The sequence below is a fragment of the Falco rusticolus genome, chromosome 6 (assembly GCF_015220075.1).
Source record: "Falco rusticolus isolate bFalRus1 chromosome 6, bFalRus1.pri, whole genome shotgun sequence".
In the NCBI taxonomy this organism is placed as follows: Eukaryota; Metazoa; Chordata; class Aves; order Falconiformes; family Falconidae; genus Falco; species Falco rusticolus.
Genome location: NC_051192.1, coordinates 16,876,168 through 16,891,949, shown reverse-complemented (window position 1 = coordinate 16,891,949; position 15,782 = coordinate 16,876,168). Strand labels below are relative to the sequence as shown.

The window sequence follows — 15,782 nt, the reverse complement described above, 5'->3', positions numbered from 1 at the left end:
AGCCCCCAGCAGAGATGGGGGGTCCCCGGGGTCCCCCTGTGCCTTGCAGTCACCTGCCCTTGGCAGCTCGGCCTCATCACGGAACCGCGTCCCAGTGACAGTTGCCAATTTAGAAGGCAGCTCCCTCTGGGGGCTTGGCTGTGGGGATTGGATTAATTAATCTCACCAAGAGGGCGGGCACCAAATTAAGCCGGTGACACACGGTCAGCCGGTTAGTCAGCACTGCCGCCGAGGGAGCAGCAGCTGGTCCTGCCTTGGCGCGGGGGGAGCCTGCGTCATGCGTTGGGCACAGTGCAGCATGCCGGGCTGGTGTGGGGCATGCCAGGCTGGTGTGGGGCATGCCGGGCTGGTGTGGGGCATGCTGGGCTGGTGTGTGGTGTGCTGGGCTGGTGCGTGGCCTGGCTGGGGTTGGGGGGCACTGTTCCCACAGGCACCTGTGCCGAGCCCTGGGGATGCAGAGTGTGAGGACCATGGCACACTGCCCTGGCAGTGTTCACCAGACTCTGGTGGGCTGTGTGTGGGTGACGTGGGGGTAATGAGGGCAGTGGTACCAGTGAGAAGGCACCCCCTAAGAAGAGGCAGAGCTGCTGCAGTAGGGCCCCATGTTTGCCTCCTGCTCCCTGGTGATGCTGCTAGCCAGGCCATCAATGCGCTTGCAGTGGCTCCTGTTGCTGCCTGCACCCCACAGGTCCCCAGCTCCTTGATGGGGGAGATCAGCTCCATTTTGGAGTCCCTCTGTCTGGGTCCGAACACCCCCAGGCTAAGCAAAGCCTGAGAGCCCTGCTCTGGGGATGGGGTCCGCCCCATGGCTCTGGCTCCATGGCAGCCTGGGACCTGGTGTGATGCCAGCATGGCCAGAGGGACTTCAAGGGATGCAGGTGTGATGCTGGCTTGGCTCAAGGAACCCCAAGAGATGGAGGTATGATGCCTGCATGGCCAGGGGGTCCCCAAGGGATGCAGGCGTGATGTGTCAGCATGGCCAGAGGGTTTCCAGGGGATGCAGTCGTGATGTCAACATGGCTCAAGGGACCCCAAGGGATGCAGGCATGATGCCAGCATGGCCAGAGGGTCCCCAAGGGATGCAGGTGTGATGCTGACATGGCTCAAGGGACCCCAAGGGATGCAGGAGTGATGCTGACATGGCTCAAAGAACTGCCATGCTCTCAGGACTCCTGTTGCTGAGCAGGGCCAACATGTTGTGCCATGTCCTGGTGCCATTCCTGGCATGTGGCTCCCACAGCTGCTGTGGCCTGGGAAGGGAGAGCAGCTGCCGGCTGGTCCTTTCTGCTCCTCCCGCCTCCCCCACTGCTGCCTGACCTCGTTTTCAGGACCGATGGCTCCTTGTTATGTAATTGCCGCTGAATTTCTGCACAAGCCTGCAGAAATGGCTGATGGCCATGGCATCCCAAAGCGTGGCAGGGCGTGGCCAGGATGGACCCCACATGCTCTGTCCCCTCACCTGGATGTCCCCAACCTGGCATTGTGCCTGCAGGAGCAGGATGCTGGAAGGGGCTCAGAGATACCTCATGAAGCTGCAGTGGGGCTATGTCCGCTGTGCTCTGTCCCAAAGTGCCACAGTGGCTTGTGCCACCCCCTGGCATGCCACAGCCCCTGCTGGGGCAGGGCAGCAGGCATGGGGCACGGGGAGCTGGGGTGCAGGAGCTACTGGGACCGTGTGGGGCTGTGGGAGCACTGGTGGCACTGGGAGCACGTGTCCCCAGGGGGACACAGCATATGTCACATGGGGGTGAGTGTCCTCAGGGCACGCCTGTATGAGGTAGCTGGCTGCACCTGGGTGCGTGCGAGGGTGTGTGGGTGAGCCAAGCACTGGGACCTTGGGGAGGGACTGGCAGCTCCCCGCAGAGCCTGGGGCAGGAACCGTGCCGGGCGCCCCGGCACCCACAGCCGCACCCTCTGTGTCCCACCCCAGTGTGGTGTTTGCTCTGTGATTGCCCACTGATAATCGTGCTCGGCGCTCCCCTTCCTCCCCCATAAATCATGGGTGGGGGCAGGCTGGGGGGGTGTGGGGCAGGGAGGAGGAAGAGGAGAGCTGGGGAAGAAGGGCAGGGGAAGGGCCACACCAGTAGCTTGTGGCGGGGCAGAAGATTATCTGAAACGAGGAGCACCCCTGGCCCCGGGGTCAGGCACTGGCACGGAGGCCCCCACCCAGTGTGGGGGGAGAGCAGGTTGCCCCCAGCTGGGCCCCACATCCCAGGGGCTCATGTCAGGGGCTGCCCCAGGGGAGGGGGCTGTGGGTGGCTGAGCTGCACGGATGCGGGGACAGCTGTGTTTGGCCACCCCCCCCCCCCCCCTTTTAGATTGAGGGAGTGGCACCCATGGGACCCCCTGCTCAACCCATGCCCCAGGCAGGAGGGGAAGGGAGAGTACCACACACCCTGCCCCCTGCCCCCTGAGAAAGGCCCAGGGGGGGTCCCAGGGGTGGGGACGGGTGCATGGACCCCAGTCCTGGCTTTGCACGCTGCAAGGTGTTGGGTGCCCATGAGCACTGTTCAGGACACAGGGCTGTTGCTGGGTGGGGGCCTATGGGCTGTGCTGTAGCACTGGAGGGTGGCAGGGGGGTGGGAGTTGAGCTGAGGGAGCCTGGCAATGGGCACCCACGTCTGAGCCCGGTTGTGGGGCTCATGGGGTCCCTGGGGCACACAGGGCTCCTGAGGTCTCTTTGGGGTGCACAGAGACCCTGGGGTCTCTGTGGGGCACATGGGTCCTTGGGGTCTTCATGGGGTGCGTGGGGTCCCTGGGGTCTCTGTGGGGCTGAGTTCATCTGCCCCATGCTGAGCAGGAGCTGATCCCCCTCCTGGGGCTGGGGGTAGCTGGGTCTAAACCTGGCACTAACAAGGTGTGAAAATGTTGTCAGCTACAGGATAAACTGAGGGGCAGGGGACAGGGACATGGATGCCACTGGACGGGCACCCTGGCTGCAGCCTGCAAACAGGTCCTGTGTGCACACACAGGACCCACATCCCCCTTGGTACAGCACCCAGGTGACACACGGCACCCACACCCTCCCAGGGAAGGGGCGCAGGGCCAGTGGGGGACCCTCTTCACCCTTAGGATGTGTGTCAGGGCTGCACCTGGAAGTAGCATGTGGAAGTCCCCTCAGTCATCACTGGGACCTGGGTGCTGCTGACAGCGGGTCCTCCCACTGTGCCCTCCCACGGGGCATCGAGGCAGCTGCCAGAAGCCCTGGGGAAAGACCAGTGTGGTGGCTCAATGTCCCCAAGTGATGGCTAGTAGGGTGCATGGGCAGGACAGGGGTGCCAGGGGCACGGAGGGGACAGGCGGCGTGGGGAACCAGCACCAGGCACAGTGCTCTGTGTGTGTGCAAGAGTACACGTGTTTCTGCACACATTTCAGTCCATGTCGATGCCTGTGCACACACATGCATGTGGGTGTGTACACAGGTACATGCATCCGTGCCCTGTGTGCACGCTTACATGTGACCCCATGGGGACCCTGCTCACAGTTACATGTGGGGCGTGGGAGTACGCACACACGAGAGCAAGCCGTGAGTGTGAGTGTGCACAGGCCTGAAAGCACAGGTGAGCGTGCACATGGTGCATGGGTGAGCATGCACACACACACAGTGTGGGTATGCAGCTGAGCAGGTAGGCAGTGCACAGGGGAGTGTGCATGTACAACATGTGAGTGTGCACACACACGTGCATGCAGGCAGTGCATGAGGGAGTGAGCACACATGCTCTGTGCAGGTGTGTGCACATGTGAATGAGCAGGGGCTGATGCAGCCCCCGTGCCATGTCTTGGTCTTCGGCTCCCCATTCCTGCAGGCAGCTGTGGTGCAGGCAGTGCTCAGCCCAGTAGCATGGGGTCCTGGGGCAGGGGTCCTAGAGGGGCTGTGGGGCTGGTCCCCATGAACAGGAGGTGGTGGGCTGCGAGCATGGTCTGGTGATGGACACGATCCCCATGGCCGCCTACTGGCCTCCACACCCGAGTCACACTGTCCCTGTGTGGGCTGGTGTGTGCAAATCACATTGCCATCTCTGTCCCCAGGTCGTCCTGGGCACTGCTGAGAGGTTGGGGGGTGGAGCACCCACTGCTCCCCCCGGGCACATACTTGGCCGGGGGATTCTTGGTCCTGCTCTCACCTCACGCTGGACTGAGAGGAGCAGGAAGCTGCCCCAGGCCTGGCGGCAGCCGGGAGCCCCCCTGGCTGTGGGTAGGGTCTGTATCTTTCCCACAGAGGCACCTAATCCCTAAAACAAATGAGCGCCTGGAGCTGGGCAGTGCCGTGCCAAATCGGGGCTGTGAAGTGGAGGGGCTGCATCTGTGCCCATCAAGCTGTGGATTCCGGGGGCTAAGGTTTCCTCTCCGTGAGCCCAGCCTGCCCCCGCCAGCCGCGGCTCTGCCTGGGGATGGTGAGAGCTGGGGGATCCCCCAGCAGTGGTCACAGGAGGGTCCAGGCGTTGCTGCTGGGTCCGGCAGTGGGCATCCCCATGGAAGGCGCACCAGGGCTGGATGGGGCACGAGCATCCCTCCATCACCAGCTCCACATCTGGGGGGAGCAGTGGTGAGAATGTCCCCACCATTGCAGGGCCCTTTTCTGGGGGGTTGGGTACCAGCTATCCCAAACCCCAGCCCCCCCCGTACAGTTTCTGATACTGTGCTGGGAAGGGATCGGGTGGGGTGTGTGCGTGTGCGTGTGTGTGTGTGTCTGGTGCAGATGCTCCCGCCTTGATGCCTGACTGCCCTCCAAGCCTGGCCCTCACCCTTTCTGCCACCACCAGATGTGCTTGCTGGTGCAGTGGGGGGGAACATCTGGTGGGATGGGGGCAGCTGGGCTGGGGCTCTGGTGCCGTGCTGATGGCACAGATGTGGTGGATGCTGGGTCCTCGAACACAGGCAGCTCTGTCTGCTCCCAGTGACCTGCAGCCATGACAAATGCGGGTAATCTCCTGACTCCGCTGCTCTGTATGAACCCACGGCAAAGCGCCGGCAGCTGCTCTCATACTGCGTGCTCCTTTGGAACAGTCATTTCCTATTAAAAACCTTTTTATTTTTCCTTTTTCTCAAACACCTCTGTGGTGAAGGGACAAGACACCCCTTAATGATGAGATGAATTTATTGAATATTTGGCAGGTGACAGAACATGGCTTCCAGTGTACAGGTTTCTGTTAGAGACATTCCCAACACTTACAGCGTCGGCTCCAGCACGGGTTTGCCAACTGCTCCCAGGGATGCTCCCGCTTACTTCTGCACTCACCAGCAGCCGCACTCATGTGGCACCAGGAACAGGGAACGGAACCAAAGCTTGGTGCAATCCCCGACCCCCAGCCACCAGGCTGTGCTGCTGGGGATTGTGTGGGCATGGCTGGGGCTGGGGGAGCCTCAGCACCCATATGCTGAGGGATGGCATGAGTGGCCAAAGCTGCTGCCTTCCTTTCGCACATCACTGACAGACCAGCTGGGTGCAGGACACACTGCACTGTGCCCATCCCTATTCCCTACCTCATGGAAACTGGTGGTCTCCCTCTTCTGGCACCAACCCCTGGCACTGGGGCACCGGCTGGGCATGCTAACGCAGGGACACGGCTCAGTCTGGGTAACTTTCCCATGAGAAAATATTTGTAGGTAGCGTTTTGCTTTTTCATTTAAAGGTGTTCCCTACAGCCTGTGTCAACGCACTGTCCATGGGATTCAGCAGCAACGCCCAACACCGTGGCCCCTGCCTGCTCCCTGCACCTGCCTGGCTCTGCCAGCGCTGTGCCCAGCCGGTCTCTGCCGGGGGCCCTGCCATCCTCCCCAGGCTCTGCATCTGGCCCTACTTTTAGCTGGTGACTCCCATTCCTGGGTCCTGACAAAAAATAACCATCCAGTTGCATAAAATAAAACTCCCACAGTTGAAAGAAAAGAACCATATTTGTGGCTAGTTATTTTTTACCAGCAGCCTCAAGGCTGTGGGCAGATGCTGGGCGGCAGAGCCGGGCAGGGGGGTACTGGCAGGCGCACTCAGACCCAGCGCATCTCCCAAGAGCACTGACACGCTGCCTGCAGTGCACGTGGGCGCACGCAGGGGTGCATGCACACACACACATGCACAAAGGCACACATGTGCATACCCACACACATGCCCGGCACTGACCCCGGGGGCTCTCTGGTGTGGCTGGGCAGACTTCCCCAGCAGCCTCCAGGATGCTGCATCCTGAGTGCTGAGCAAGGACTCGGGTGAGCAGCTGGGGGGCTGGGGTGTAGTGACACTGGAGGAAAACACAGCCTGGGGACATCTATTAAAGCCTGGCCTGAACTGTTCCCCTCAGGGGTTTAAGGCAATTATTCCAAAGGCAAACAATAGTTCATAAGCAGGTTTCAAAGTTAACTGCAAGCAAGATGAGGTGCTGGGCATGATGTCCCAGCACATCACCGGTGGAGCTGCCTGGTGTTACTGGGGTGCAAAATGATCCCGAATGTCCTGCCTGGCCCAAGAACTCCCTTTATGGCCATGGCACAGCTGGGAACATTCATGTTTGTCCCCATGATTCCTGGGCTCTGCTGGGCCAGTCCGTGCCTCAATCCCACACTGCCTACTGCAGTGCCAGGCTGATGCCTGGGGCAGTGGCACGGTGAGGGCAGACCGCACAGCACTGGGACTACCTGCACCAGCTGGGCTTCACTGACAGGGTCTGGGGACCAGCGGTGACCTCCCTGAATGACACCCTTGGGTAACACCATGACAGCCCAGGGCAGTGCCAAGCCAAGCTCCCTCTCCTCAGCATCACTGTGTGCTGCAGGGGAAGGCTGGGGGGATGCTGTGGCATCGTTCCTGTCACCTCTGAGCGATAGCAGAGGGAAGCTATCAGACACAGGCTAACGAGGACAAGTGCAATTAAGATCAGGTCTTGGTGATCTGATGCATAGACCGGGCCAGCAGCTGCCCTTGCTCTCCATCACCCCAGTGCCTGGTTGCTCTTGCTGGCTGCAGGGTGCCCGATACCGGAGCTGTGCCTGCATGACCGTGGCCTTTCCAGGACCCTTCAGATCAGCAGGGACACAGGTTCCTCCCGCTCCAGCGGCAGCTTGCTGGGCAAATGCCATCCTCCCAGCAGCAGCCAGTGCGGCATCAGCCAGCACCACCCTGCAGCCCCAGCCTTGCAATAATATAAAGCATCTGCTAAAACACTTTGCTGGCTGAAATAAATGGCACTGTCGGGGAGGTAATGCAAAGCCATGGCACGCAGGGTCACATTTAACATACACGGATGATGTCCCGGCTGCGTCTGTACAAACCCCCATTGATCCCTCCAGGTTTTCCAAACAAAGCCCAGACGCCCCAGCTTGCCTCACTGTCACCAGCAGTGCTTGGTGGGGAAGGAGAGGCACGAGCACCCTCCCTGCTGTACCTCAGCTTGCGTCAGCCCACGAGGCGATGGCTGCCTCCCATCTGCATCCCCAGCAGGGCTGGCTGCAAGACCCCTGTTGGGGGGTGTCTTCCCAATGTCTCCCCTCAGCGCCCGACCAGCCGGAGTGGTGGCAGTCAGTGGTGGCAGGTCCCAGCAGTGCCACCTGCACCTCCTCCAGCTGTGGCTGGACTGCAGGCTCAGAGAGATGCTCGCGGCGGAGGTGGTGGCTGTGGCAGGAGGCTTTGCCTCCTGGCAATCATGGTAGCAAAAGCGAGAAGGGAAAGTCACAGGGTGAGTAATAACAGGAAAAAAGCAGCAAAGGTGACACTCCCCTGTGATCCTGGCTTCGTGCTTAATGTCCTTCCCCAACGGCTACAGGAGATATATATTCATCCTATCCTTCCCTTTCTGTGCTACAGTTTGGACCCTGGCACCTTTGAAGAGGTGACGACTTCCACCTCACCATCCCACATGCTGCTGAGGGCTCTCCCATCACCACCCCGGGCTGCCCCACGGTGCAGTCCCCCGCCTCTGGCACTGCTGCTGGTGCAGGCGTCCAGTTCCTGGAGGATGCCCATGGCTCAGCCGCTGGCCCCAGTGCGGCTTAGCTGGGAACCCCCAGGCTTTTACCCGCACAAGGTGCCAGGAGATCCCACCAGTGTGATGCAAACTCCCTGGTCCCTTGCACCTCTGGTCAGCAGGAGGAAGACCCTGATGCCTGCACAGCCATAACACTTCCAGCTGCCAACCACCTTCACTGCCCTGGCAGGTCCCTGAGCGTGGCCATCAGCAAAGCCTTCCTATTTTTGGTGCTCGAACCTGCCTGTAGCTTTAGCCAAAGCTGCTGCAGGTCCTAATTCAGCAAATTCAGCTGAAAATGCACATGAACCCTTCCCTGTCCCTGCGAGCACACTCTCTTTGGCAGGCTAAAGCTAACATGCTACACCAGGTTATCATCACTTTCCTTTCCTTCTTGACAGCTCATTCACAATATTTATATTCAACTAAATCTGTGGCCACCACGTTGTTTATTTTCTCTTTCCCCAAGGGTTGTAGGTACCCGACAAGCACTTTCCACCGAGAACCGAGGCCACATATCGGTTCAGACAGGAAGAAAAGCTGAGGGCTGGTTTCAGGGTTTATCACTTCTTTCCATTCATCACCTGTGATAAATATTTATAGATGCATTAGGGCACTCAGCTCCTTCCACTAAAAATATCATTCCTAAGCAGCAAGGAAAAAAAAAAAATAAAATCACCAGTGATTGGAACTGATTACAATGTTTTCTAAGCAGCGATGGAAGAAAAGCCTAGCAAGGATCAGAGCGTGGTGAGCTCAGCCTCAGACTACACAACTTGGTTATTTCTCCTAATTTTAAACAAAACTGAATGTGACTCTTGAAAATGAACACGGAGATGCTAACCTAAGCCTAGCAATGGTCGCCCCTGAATTCTCTGCTTGTAAAGGGAGATTTTTTAACAGTCTGAAAGCAGAGCCAGGAACGCTGGGAGGCAGGTGGCTGGTGGCCCATCACTGCTGCTGCTGCTCTGGCTGTGCATCCCTTCACCCGTGGCATGCCCTGCCATTCACCAGGACGACACGCGATATCACGTGACGGCAACCAGACACTGACAGACAGCACAGTATTTTCAGAAGGTAGGTTTTTTGAAGGCAGAATCCCCTTCATGTCACACGCAAGGGACCCCAGGAGGCTTAACACCCATTTTTTTTCATGCATACTGAGGGGCAGAAGTCAGGAGGAAATAACCAGCATGTGACGTGATGATGACTCCATGACACCATGTGGGAAGAAATCAAAAAAGATCAGTACGCTTAGCAGGAGCAGGGAGTATTAGCTTTCCTTTTTTTTTTTTTTTTTATAACCTCCCATAAACTGCTGAGTTTGATGGGGCATTGTCTGATTATCATTAGTAAACACATGGAGGAAAATAGTACATGCAATGACCTAAGAGGCAAGTGCCCATGGGGAAAGCCCTCTGGGTGGTTCGGAGAAAGCCGCTTTTGTCAGCAGGTGGTTGAGATCGGTCACAGTTGCACGATGGTGAATGTATTGGCTGAAACGTGCCTCTTCCAAAGGATGGGGAGACGTCTCGATCGTAAGCATAGCCCTCCATGCCTGCGTCATCAGAAATATACACCGTGATGTCAGCATCTGCAGAGAGCAGAGCTCCAGCCTGACCCCTCACGGCTCTGGAGATCAGCTCCTGCATGGTCACAGAGCTTCTCTCCTGGGACCTCCTGAACCTTCGGGTTGGGGCTGTGCATCCCTGGGGCCACCCTGGCAAGCTCGGTGCAGACCAAGCGTGTGGCAGCCACCATGACCATGCTGAGCCCAGAGCTCCTTACCTTGGGCCCCAGAAGACCTGGGACATAGAGGGAACATGAGCTCCCGAGTCAATGACACCAGGACCATGGTGCTGGGGCAGGTCCCCAGGTCCTGCCAGTGAAGGTCTGTAAGCTGTCACAGTTGACCTTGCAGCCAAGGTGAGGCTGGTGCTGGGCACTTTCCCCCCAGGACAGCGAAGATCTGTTAACATAGAGCCCCTGACAGTGCTGCCCATCCCAGCCCCACCCCCATCATCGGTAGGCACCCAGAGCCAAAGGGTGGCCAGAACCACCGGTTCCGCTTGGCAGGACCACATCACCACCATGAAGGCTCGGGACGATCCATCACAAGTCCTGGCACAACAAACAGGAATGCGAGGAACTTAATGAAGAACCACCATGGTTTAAAGGATTTTTTTCTTTCACTGACATGTCTTTCTTAATTTTCTCTGGATGATAAAAAAACCTGAAAGTAATTTCTCACTTTTATTTTTTCAGTTGTTTATAATTTAGCGCTCATCAGCCGCAGTCACTGGTGGTGTTGGAGGCACTGCTGGGCTTCTCAGGGAACAGGTAACTGCTCATCTCCAGATCAGTGGCTAAGGGGTGACCAGGGTCAAAGCCATCCTTTTCTCCAAAGCCATTAGAGTTAAAGGGACATTAAGAAAAAGCCACACACAGCAGTATAAACAGCTCTCCATTGCTGGCTTCCTCTCTAATGGTATAATTTCACTCCTTCTTGAGTTACCAGATTGTTTCCCAGATCAGGCAGGACTTGAATTTCTAATGTAAAAACTATCAGAAAAACTCTCAAGCCACTTTCGGGTTATCTCTATCCACCACTGAAATGGCAGGGAGGCAGAAAGGGCAAACCCTCTTTTTTCTCTTTTGCAAATTACCTTTAGAGGACCATGGTGGTGGCTTTATCATGCAAAATTGTGTTTCAGATCCATCTCAACTAATTCACCTGGTCCACAGCCACTGACCACCATGGTCTGGGTCTGAACCAGTAAGTTAAAGATAAAAGACTTTCTTCTGCCTGTTTGCTGCAACTAAGGAAGCTACAGTGTGAAGGACAAGGTTCCTAGGAGGAAGGTGACCTACTACGCCCGTCCCCGTCCTGTGCTGGCTAATGACATGTGTGTCTGCAGCACATTTTTCTGCTGCGAGAACCCTCCTTCTCACTGGCAATGGTGAAAGATGGGCATTGTGGCTGTGGGAAACCTCCAGTGAGTGCAAGGGCAGTGTAGAAACCCGATAGGGCACCCTCCTACCAGCTTTTCAGATGGGGAAGATAAGGATCTTATTCAGGTCCTTCAGAGGCATTGTCACCACAGGGCTCAGGCTTTCTCCCTTACCACTCTATCGTGCTCTCCAGCCACCTGTTTGTCTATCCATCTGTTGTGCCTTATTATAACTTAAAGTGCAGGCTCTTTGAGGGTAGAGATTGTATTTTTAGTACAACTGGACAGTGTCCATCACAATAGGGTCCTATTTCCTGGCTGAGGCCTCTCAGTATAGAAGCAATACCAATCAAACGCGAGATAATGCTGTTCCCACTGAGGTTAATGATGTTTTCCCACTGTTTGCAGCAGGAGCAGAACTGGGTCTTTACAAGGAAAGACTCAACGCCCTTTTGAATGGTTGCAGAGCAATGGGCAGGCGGGGAACCTTCCTTGTACAGAAATAGGAGATAAAGAACAGAAAGTGTCCAGGGACTTGGTCCTACACATTGCAATGGTACGTACAGAACTGTGATGCTGGAGATGGGAAGAAAAAAATATATCCATCCTTACCTGAATTACTGTACAGCCTGTGGTCGTCGATCTAACCTGAAACACAGGGGAAAAGGCATCTTTAGAAATCAGGTAATTTTATTCCCCGCAAAATGAAAAAGCCACCCTCCTCATCTCTTACTGCTCTAAGGGGCAATTCTTCTCCAGCCTGTAAACAGCTTTATAGGCACTGGGATAAATGGCGAGTCCTCCAAAATACAAGGCAGGTAGAAAGGTGATCTGATCTCATCCAATCCCAGAAATGACAGCATTGCTGAGGTGGGAAGGGACCACCGGGGGATTGCTCAGTCCATCCCCCCACCTCAAAGCAGGCTCAGCCCCTGCAAGCTGCTAAGAACCTTGTTCCATCTGGTTTTGAGTAGCTCCAAGGCTGGAGACCCCACACCTCTGCGCCACCTGTGCCAGCATTTTACCAACCTCACGGTACAAAACTGTTTTTTATGTTCAAGCAGGATTTTCTGTATTTTGACGAGTGCCTGTTGCCTCTTGCCTTGCCACTGGCCACCACTGAGAAGACTCTGGCTCAGTTTTCTTTAATCCTTCCCATCAGTTATTGACACACATTGATTTGATCCCAGCTCTCTCTGCTTCTCCTCATGTGACAGATGCTTCAATGCTTTAATCACTGCCATGGCCTTTACCTATACTCTCTCCAGTCCGTGCCCCTCTCATATCGGGGAGCCCAGCGCTGGACCCAGCACTCCCGGGGTCACCTCACCAGTGCTGGGCAGAGGCGAAGGATCCCCTCCCTTGACTGGCAATGCTTTGTCAGCCCAGGAAACCATTCACCTTTATTGCACAAGGGGTCGTCGCTGCCTCATGGTCAACTTGGTGTCCATCAGGACCCCCACGTTCTTCCTTGCAAAGTGGTGTGCAGGTGGCCTCCCGCTTGTCCTGGGGTTGTTCCCAGGGACTTCACACTGCTCCTTGTTGAACCACATCAGGTTCCTGCCCATTCATTTCTCCAGCCTGTTGAGGTCCCTCTGGATGCCAACGTGATGCTTTGGTGTCACCTGCAAATCTGCTGAGGATGGACTCTGTCCTGTCCTCCAGGAAGGGATGGCTGCATTCTCTATAGTTTTGATCAGTATGGACAACTGTATTTCAAATTGGATATTTTTGTCTAACAAATTTTATGGGTCTGCAAACCAGGCACTTTTTTCCAGCAGATCACAGCTCTTTAGTCCCCTTTTCAGTGATATGGAGGTTATAAAACCCAAATGGCCAATACATGAAGGGTCCAGCTCATGGAGAGTCTTGTTCCAAGTGACATTGTTATGGGTTCACCTCTTGGTCACCAAGAGGACCATGCTGTCTTGGAGAGAGGCAGCAGGGCCACAGCAAACAGTGACTGCGGGACAGCCTTAGCCCAGTGGGTGTCTGACCTGGAATAATGTCTGGCACACACACAATGTACGGATATGTAACACCAGGCTTCAAGAAGGGGTAATGCAAAGAGAGCACCGAGGCTGGCTGAACTGCCGTGGGGTGACGTCTAACACAGCTGGATGGATGTGGCTTTGCCAGCTCCCGACTGTGCTCTTCTGTGCCTGGAAACCTTGTAGACATCTTCTCTGGAGATGCTGCTTAATTTGTAATCCTAACCACAAAAGCCGCAGCCAACTTGGAGTCTTCCCGGATGATTTCATCCTGCTAAAGCCCTACCACGCCACTGCTATATCAAGCCTACAAATGTAAGCCTTTCCAGCAGGGAAGCGAGTTCTGAGGTTGATTAATTGAGACACAGAGAAATAGGAAATAACTTTGTGAAGAAACTTGTGAGGAAGCCCAAGGGTGATGCTGTCCCTGGGAAACACATTGCAGCAGAGTCCCCGAGAGGACGACTGGCGTCCCCCTTGCCTACACCACTGCAGAAGCTGGGGAATACGCAAGCTGCAAGTGATTCTTCTTCTTGTTGATTCAGGAGGTGGAGAAGTAACAGGCTATTGCTGCAGGTAGGGGCAGCTTTGCTGAGCCAGGGATGCAGAAAGTCACTGTGCAAAGAACAGTGTCGGGGCAGGCAGAGCTCGGTGTGGGCACAGGGTGCTGCTGGCCAGCCCCGTTGGACCCCGCATGCCTGGGGCATCCTGGCCGCGGGTCCCTATAGGTAACGTGGGCAGAGACCAAGTGCTTTCCTAACACCCATCCTCAACATAGCCCACACAAACCCCAGAGCCTGACGCCCCATTGCTTTGGTGTCTGAAGGAGCTCCCGTAGTGTACGCACTCTGCAGGAGGACTGCAGTTCATGTATTGATTTTTCCTTGATTTTTCTGCCAGATTTTTATCTCAATAACTTTGTGACATTAAGAAATCACTTACTCTCTGGCAGAGATAACGTTTACATTCCACGTGAAGGCTTTTGGACCAAGTTCTGCTTTTGGTTACATGTCTCAGTGCCCCCCCAGCTTCAGCGCTGCTGCAATGAATAACAGAGCTGAATTTGTCTTACTATGTCTCTGCTACCATACATCATATTTCAACTCTTCAGAATCCCCCTTTCCCATGCAAGATACAATGCACATTTGGAAAAAAGCAGAAGGGTCATCTGCTAAGCATCTAAAATATTTAACTGAAGAGGAATGTTCTAGGGCAAAGAGGGTCCCGTGATTTAAAGCGAATGCAATTCTGCCTTGAAAACTCCTGTTTTAGCTAAAATAAAACTTACTGCATTCCTTCCTATGAACTGATAATGTCTCACATTGAGCACTTCTTCACACAAACCTGTAGTATCTAATCCTGATGGACAAACTGTCAGGAAGCAGAGCATTTCCAAACACCTGAATGCTTTGCAGAACTTGCTGGATAGGAAAACGAGCTCTGTTGGTGAGAAACATAAGCCCCACCACTTCAGCTTAGCCAGAAGGAAAATGAGTGTACAACAAAAAAAGGATAAAAAGTTCTGGTTTGTTGATGCTGAAATTAGGTTTGTCTCAAGTGAGACAAATGCTCGGGCTGATTCAAACCTGTCCAAGCCTGTTTCTTGTGCTTTTGTTTAAGACACAGAAAACAAAAGTCAAGAGACCCCATAGCAAGGTCTCTTCCCAAGGGGGGGTCTGGGAGGTGCTTTTGTGTTCGCTTGTGGACTGTGGCATGAGGAACAGACCTCCTGCAGACCCCTCCAACTCAACCATATGCTGCACGGTTGTTTGCCAGTCTTGGGGCTGCGCTCCATGCCTGCGATGATCACTTCCAGCCCTGGGAATAACTCTGCTAGTATGTGTGATGGATTCATTTGAACTGAAGAACGATGTGGTCTGGGGAGGATAAGCATCTAAACCTGCAATCCAGGGATAGCGGAGATGAAAGAGACCTCCTGTGAAACCGCGTTCAGTCCATGGCACTGCCTACACGGGATTACCATCAGCAGAGTAATTCTGAACATTTGTCCAGCCAAGGTCACAGGAGGCAGTGGTTCAGCAGATGACAGTCCCACTGCTCAGGGACTTCATTAGTAACCAGCCCACACTTTGGTTTTTTTGAATATATTCTTCTGAACTGAGCTTCTCGCAGCACTCAGAGCAACTCCTCCTCTTCTTACACATTCCTGTGCATGACCTTTGCTGAAAGCAAAACATTCTTGAAAGCTGAATACACACCCTGAAGAAACCCTGGCCATGGTGTCATCTCAAGCCATGGCAGATGTTGGAGAGAATGACCCAGCAGCATGGTGATGGCCAGAGCAGCAGATAAACCTGTGCCATGTCTGCAGGTGGCGTAACAGCAGCACCAGCAACGTGGGGCTGCTTCCACCCAGAGCTGCCCGCACTCAGAGCCTTCTCCCGCTCCAAACGGAGATGGCACCCTGAGCTCCTGCAGAGAAGCAAGTCAGAAAATACTTTACAGATATAGTTTGTGGCTATAGTTTGTGCCCTTACCTCGGTCCTTTCCATTCTGCATTTTTTCTGTTTCTTCTTCATCTTCTTCCTCTGCTTCAAAAAAAGAAAAAAAAAACAAAAAAGAAAAGCAGACATGAGACAAGGAGGTGAGAGAATAGATGCTTGGGGAACACTTCTCCGTGGCAAGGAAGAACTTCAGGGAAGGAGGGCAAGTGTTCAGGCTCCCAAGGAGAACCTGGGTGGAAGCATCACCATCCTTCCAATGGCAAAAGGCCTGTTCGCTGCTGGTGGCCAAAGAGTCCCCACTTCATTGTGGTAAGATGACTAGAGGTTGTAGAGCGCTAGCTGGAAGCGGTGCCTACATTGCCCAAGAGTGGACTACTATCTGGCCCAGGCTGTATTTGGACCAAAGTCCCTCATTCACTGTAA

General features: G+C 55.0%; 1 protein-coding gene across 19 annotated transcripts in view; it reads right to left on the bottom strand.

Moving 5' to 3' along the window:
- Positions 1-5,080: 5,080 nt before the first annotated feature.
- DTNB (dystrobrevin beta) overlaps positions 5,081-15,782 on the bottom strand; it is a 214,912-nt gene continuing 204,210 nt past the window's right edge. For 17 of the 19 annotated variants that reach the window (XM_037391264.1, XM_037391269.1, XM_037391263.1 and 14 more), the window contains 3 exons: positions 15,393-15,446; positions 11,516-11,551; positions 5,081-9,510 (listed from right to left, as the gene is read on the bottom strand). In XM_037391264.1, coding sequence (XP_037247161.1) covers positions 11,547-11,551; positions 15,393-15,446 — 59 coding nt within the window. In that variant the 3' untranslated portion in view covers positions 5,081-9,510; positions 11,516-11,546. The remainder of the gene's footprint in view (positions 9,511-11,515; positions 11,552-15,392; positions 15,447-15,782) is intronic. The other 2 variants (XM_037391266.1, XM_037391273.1) reach the window with 1 other exon arrangement.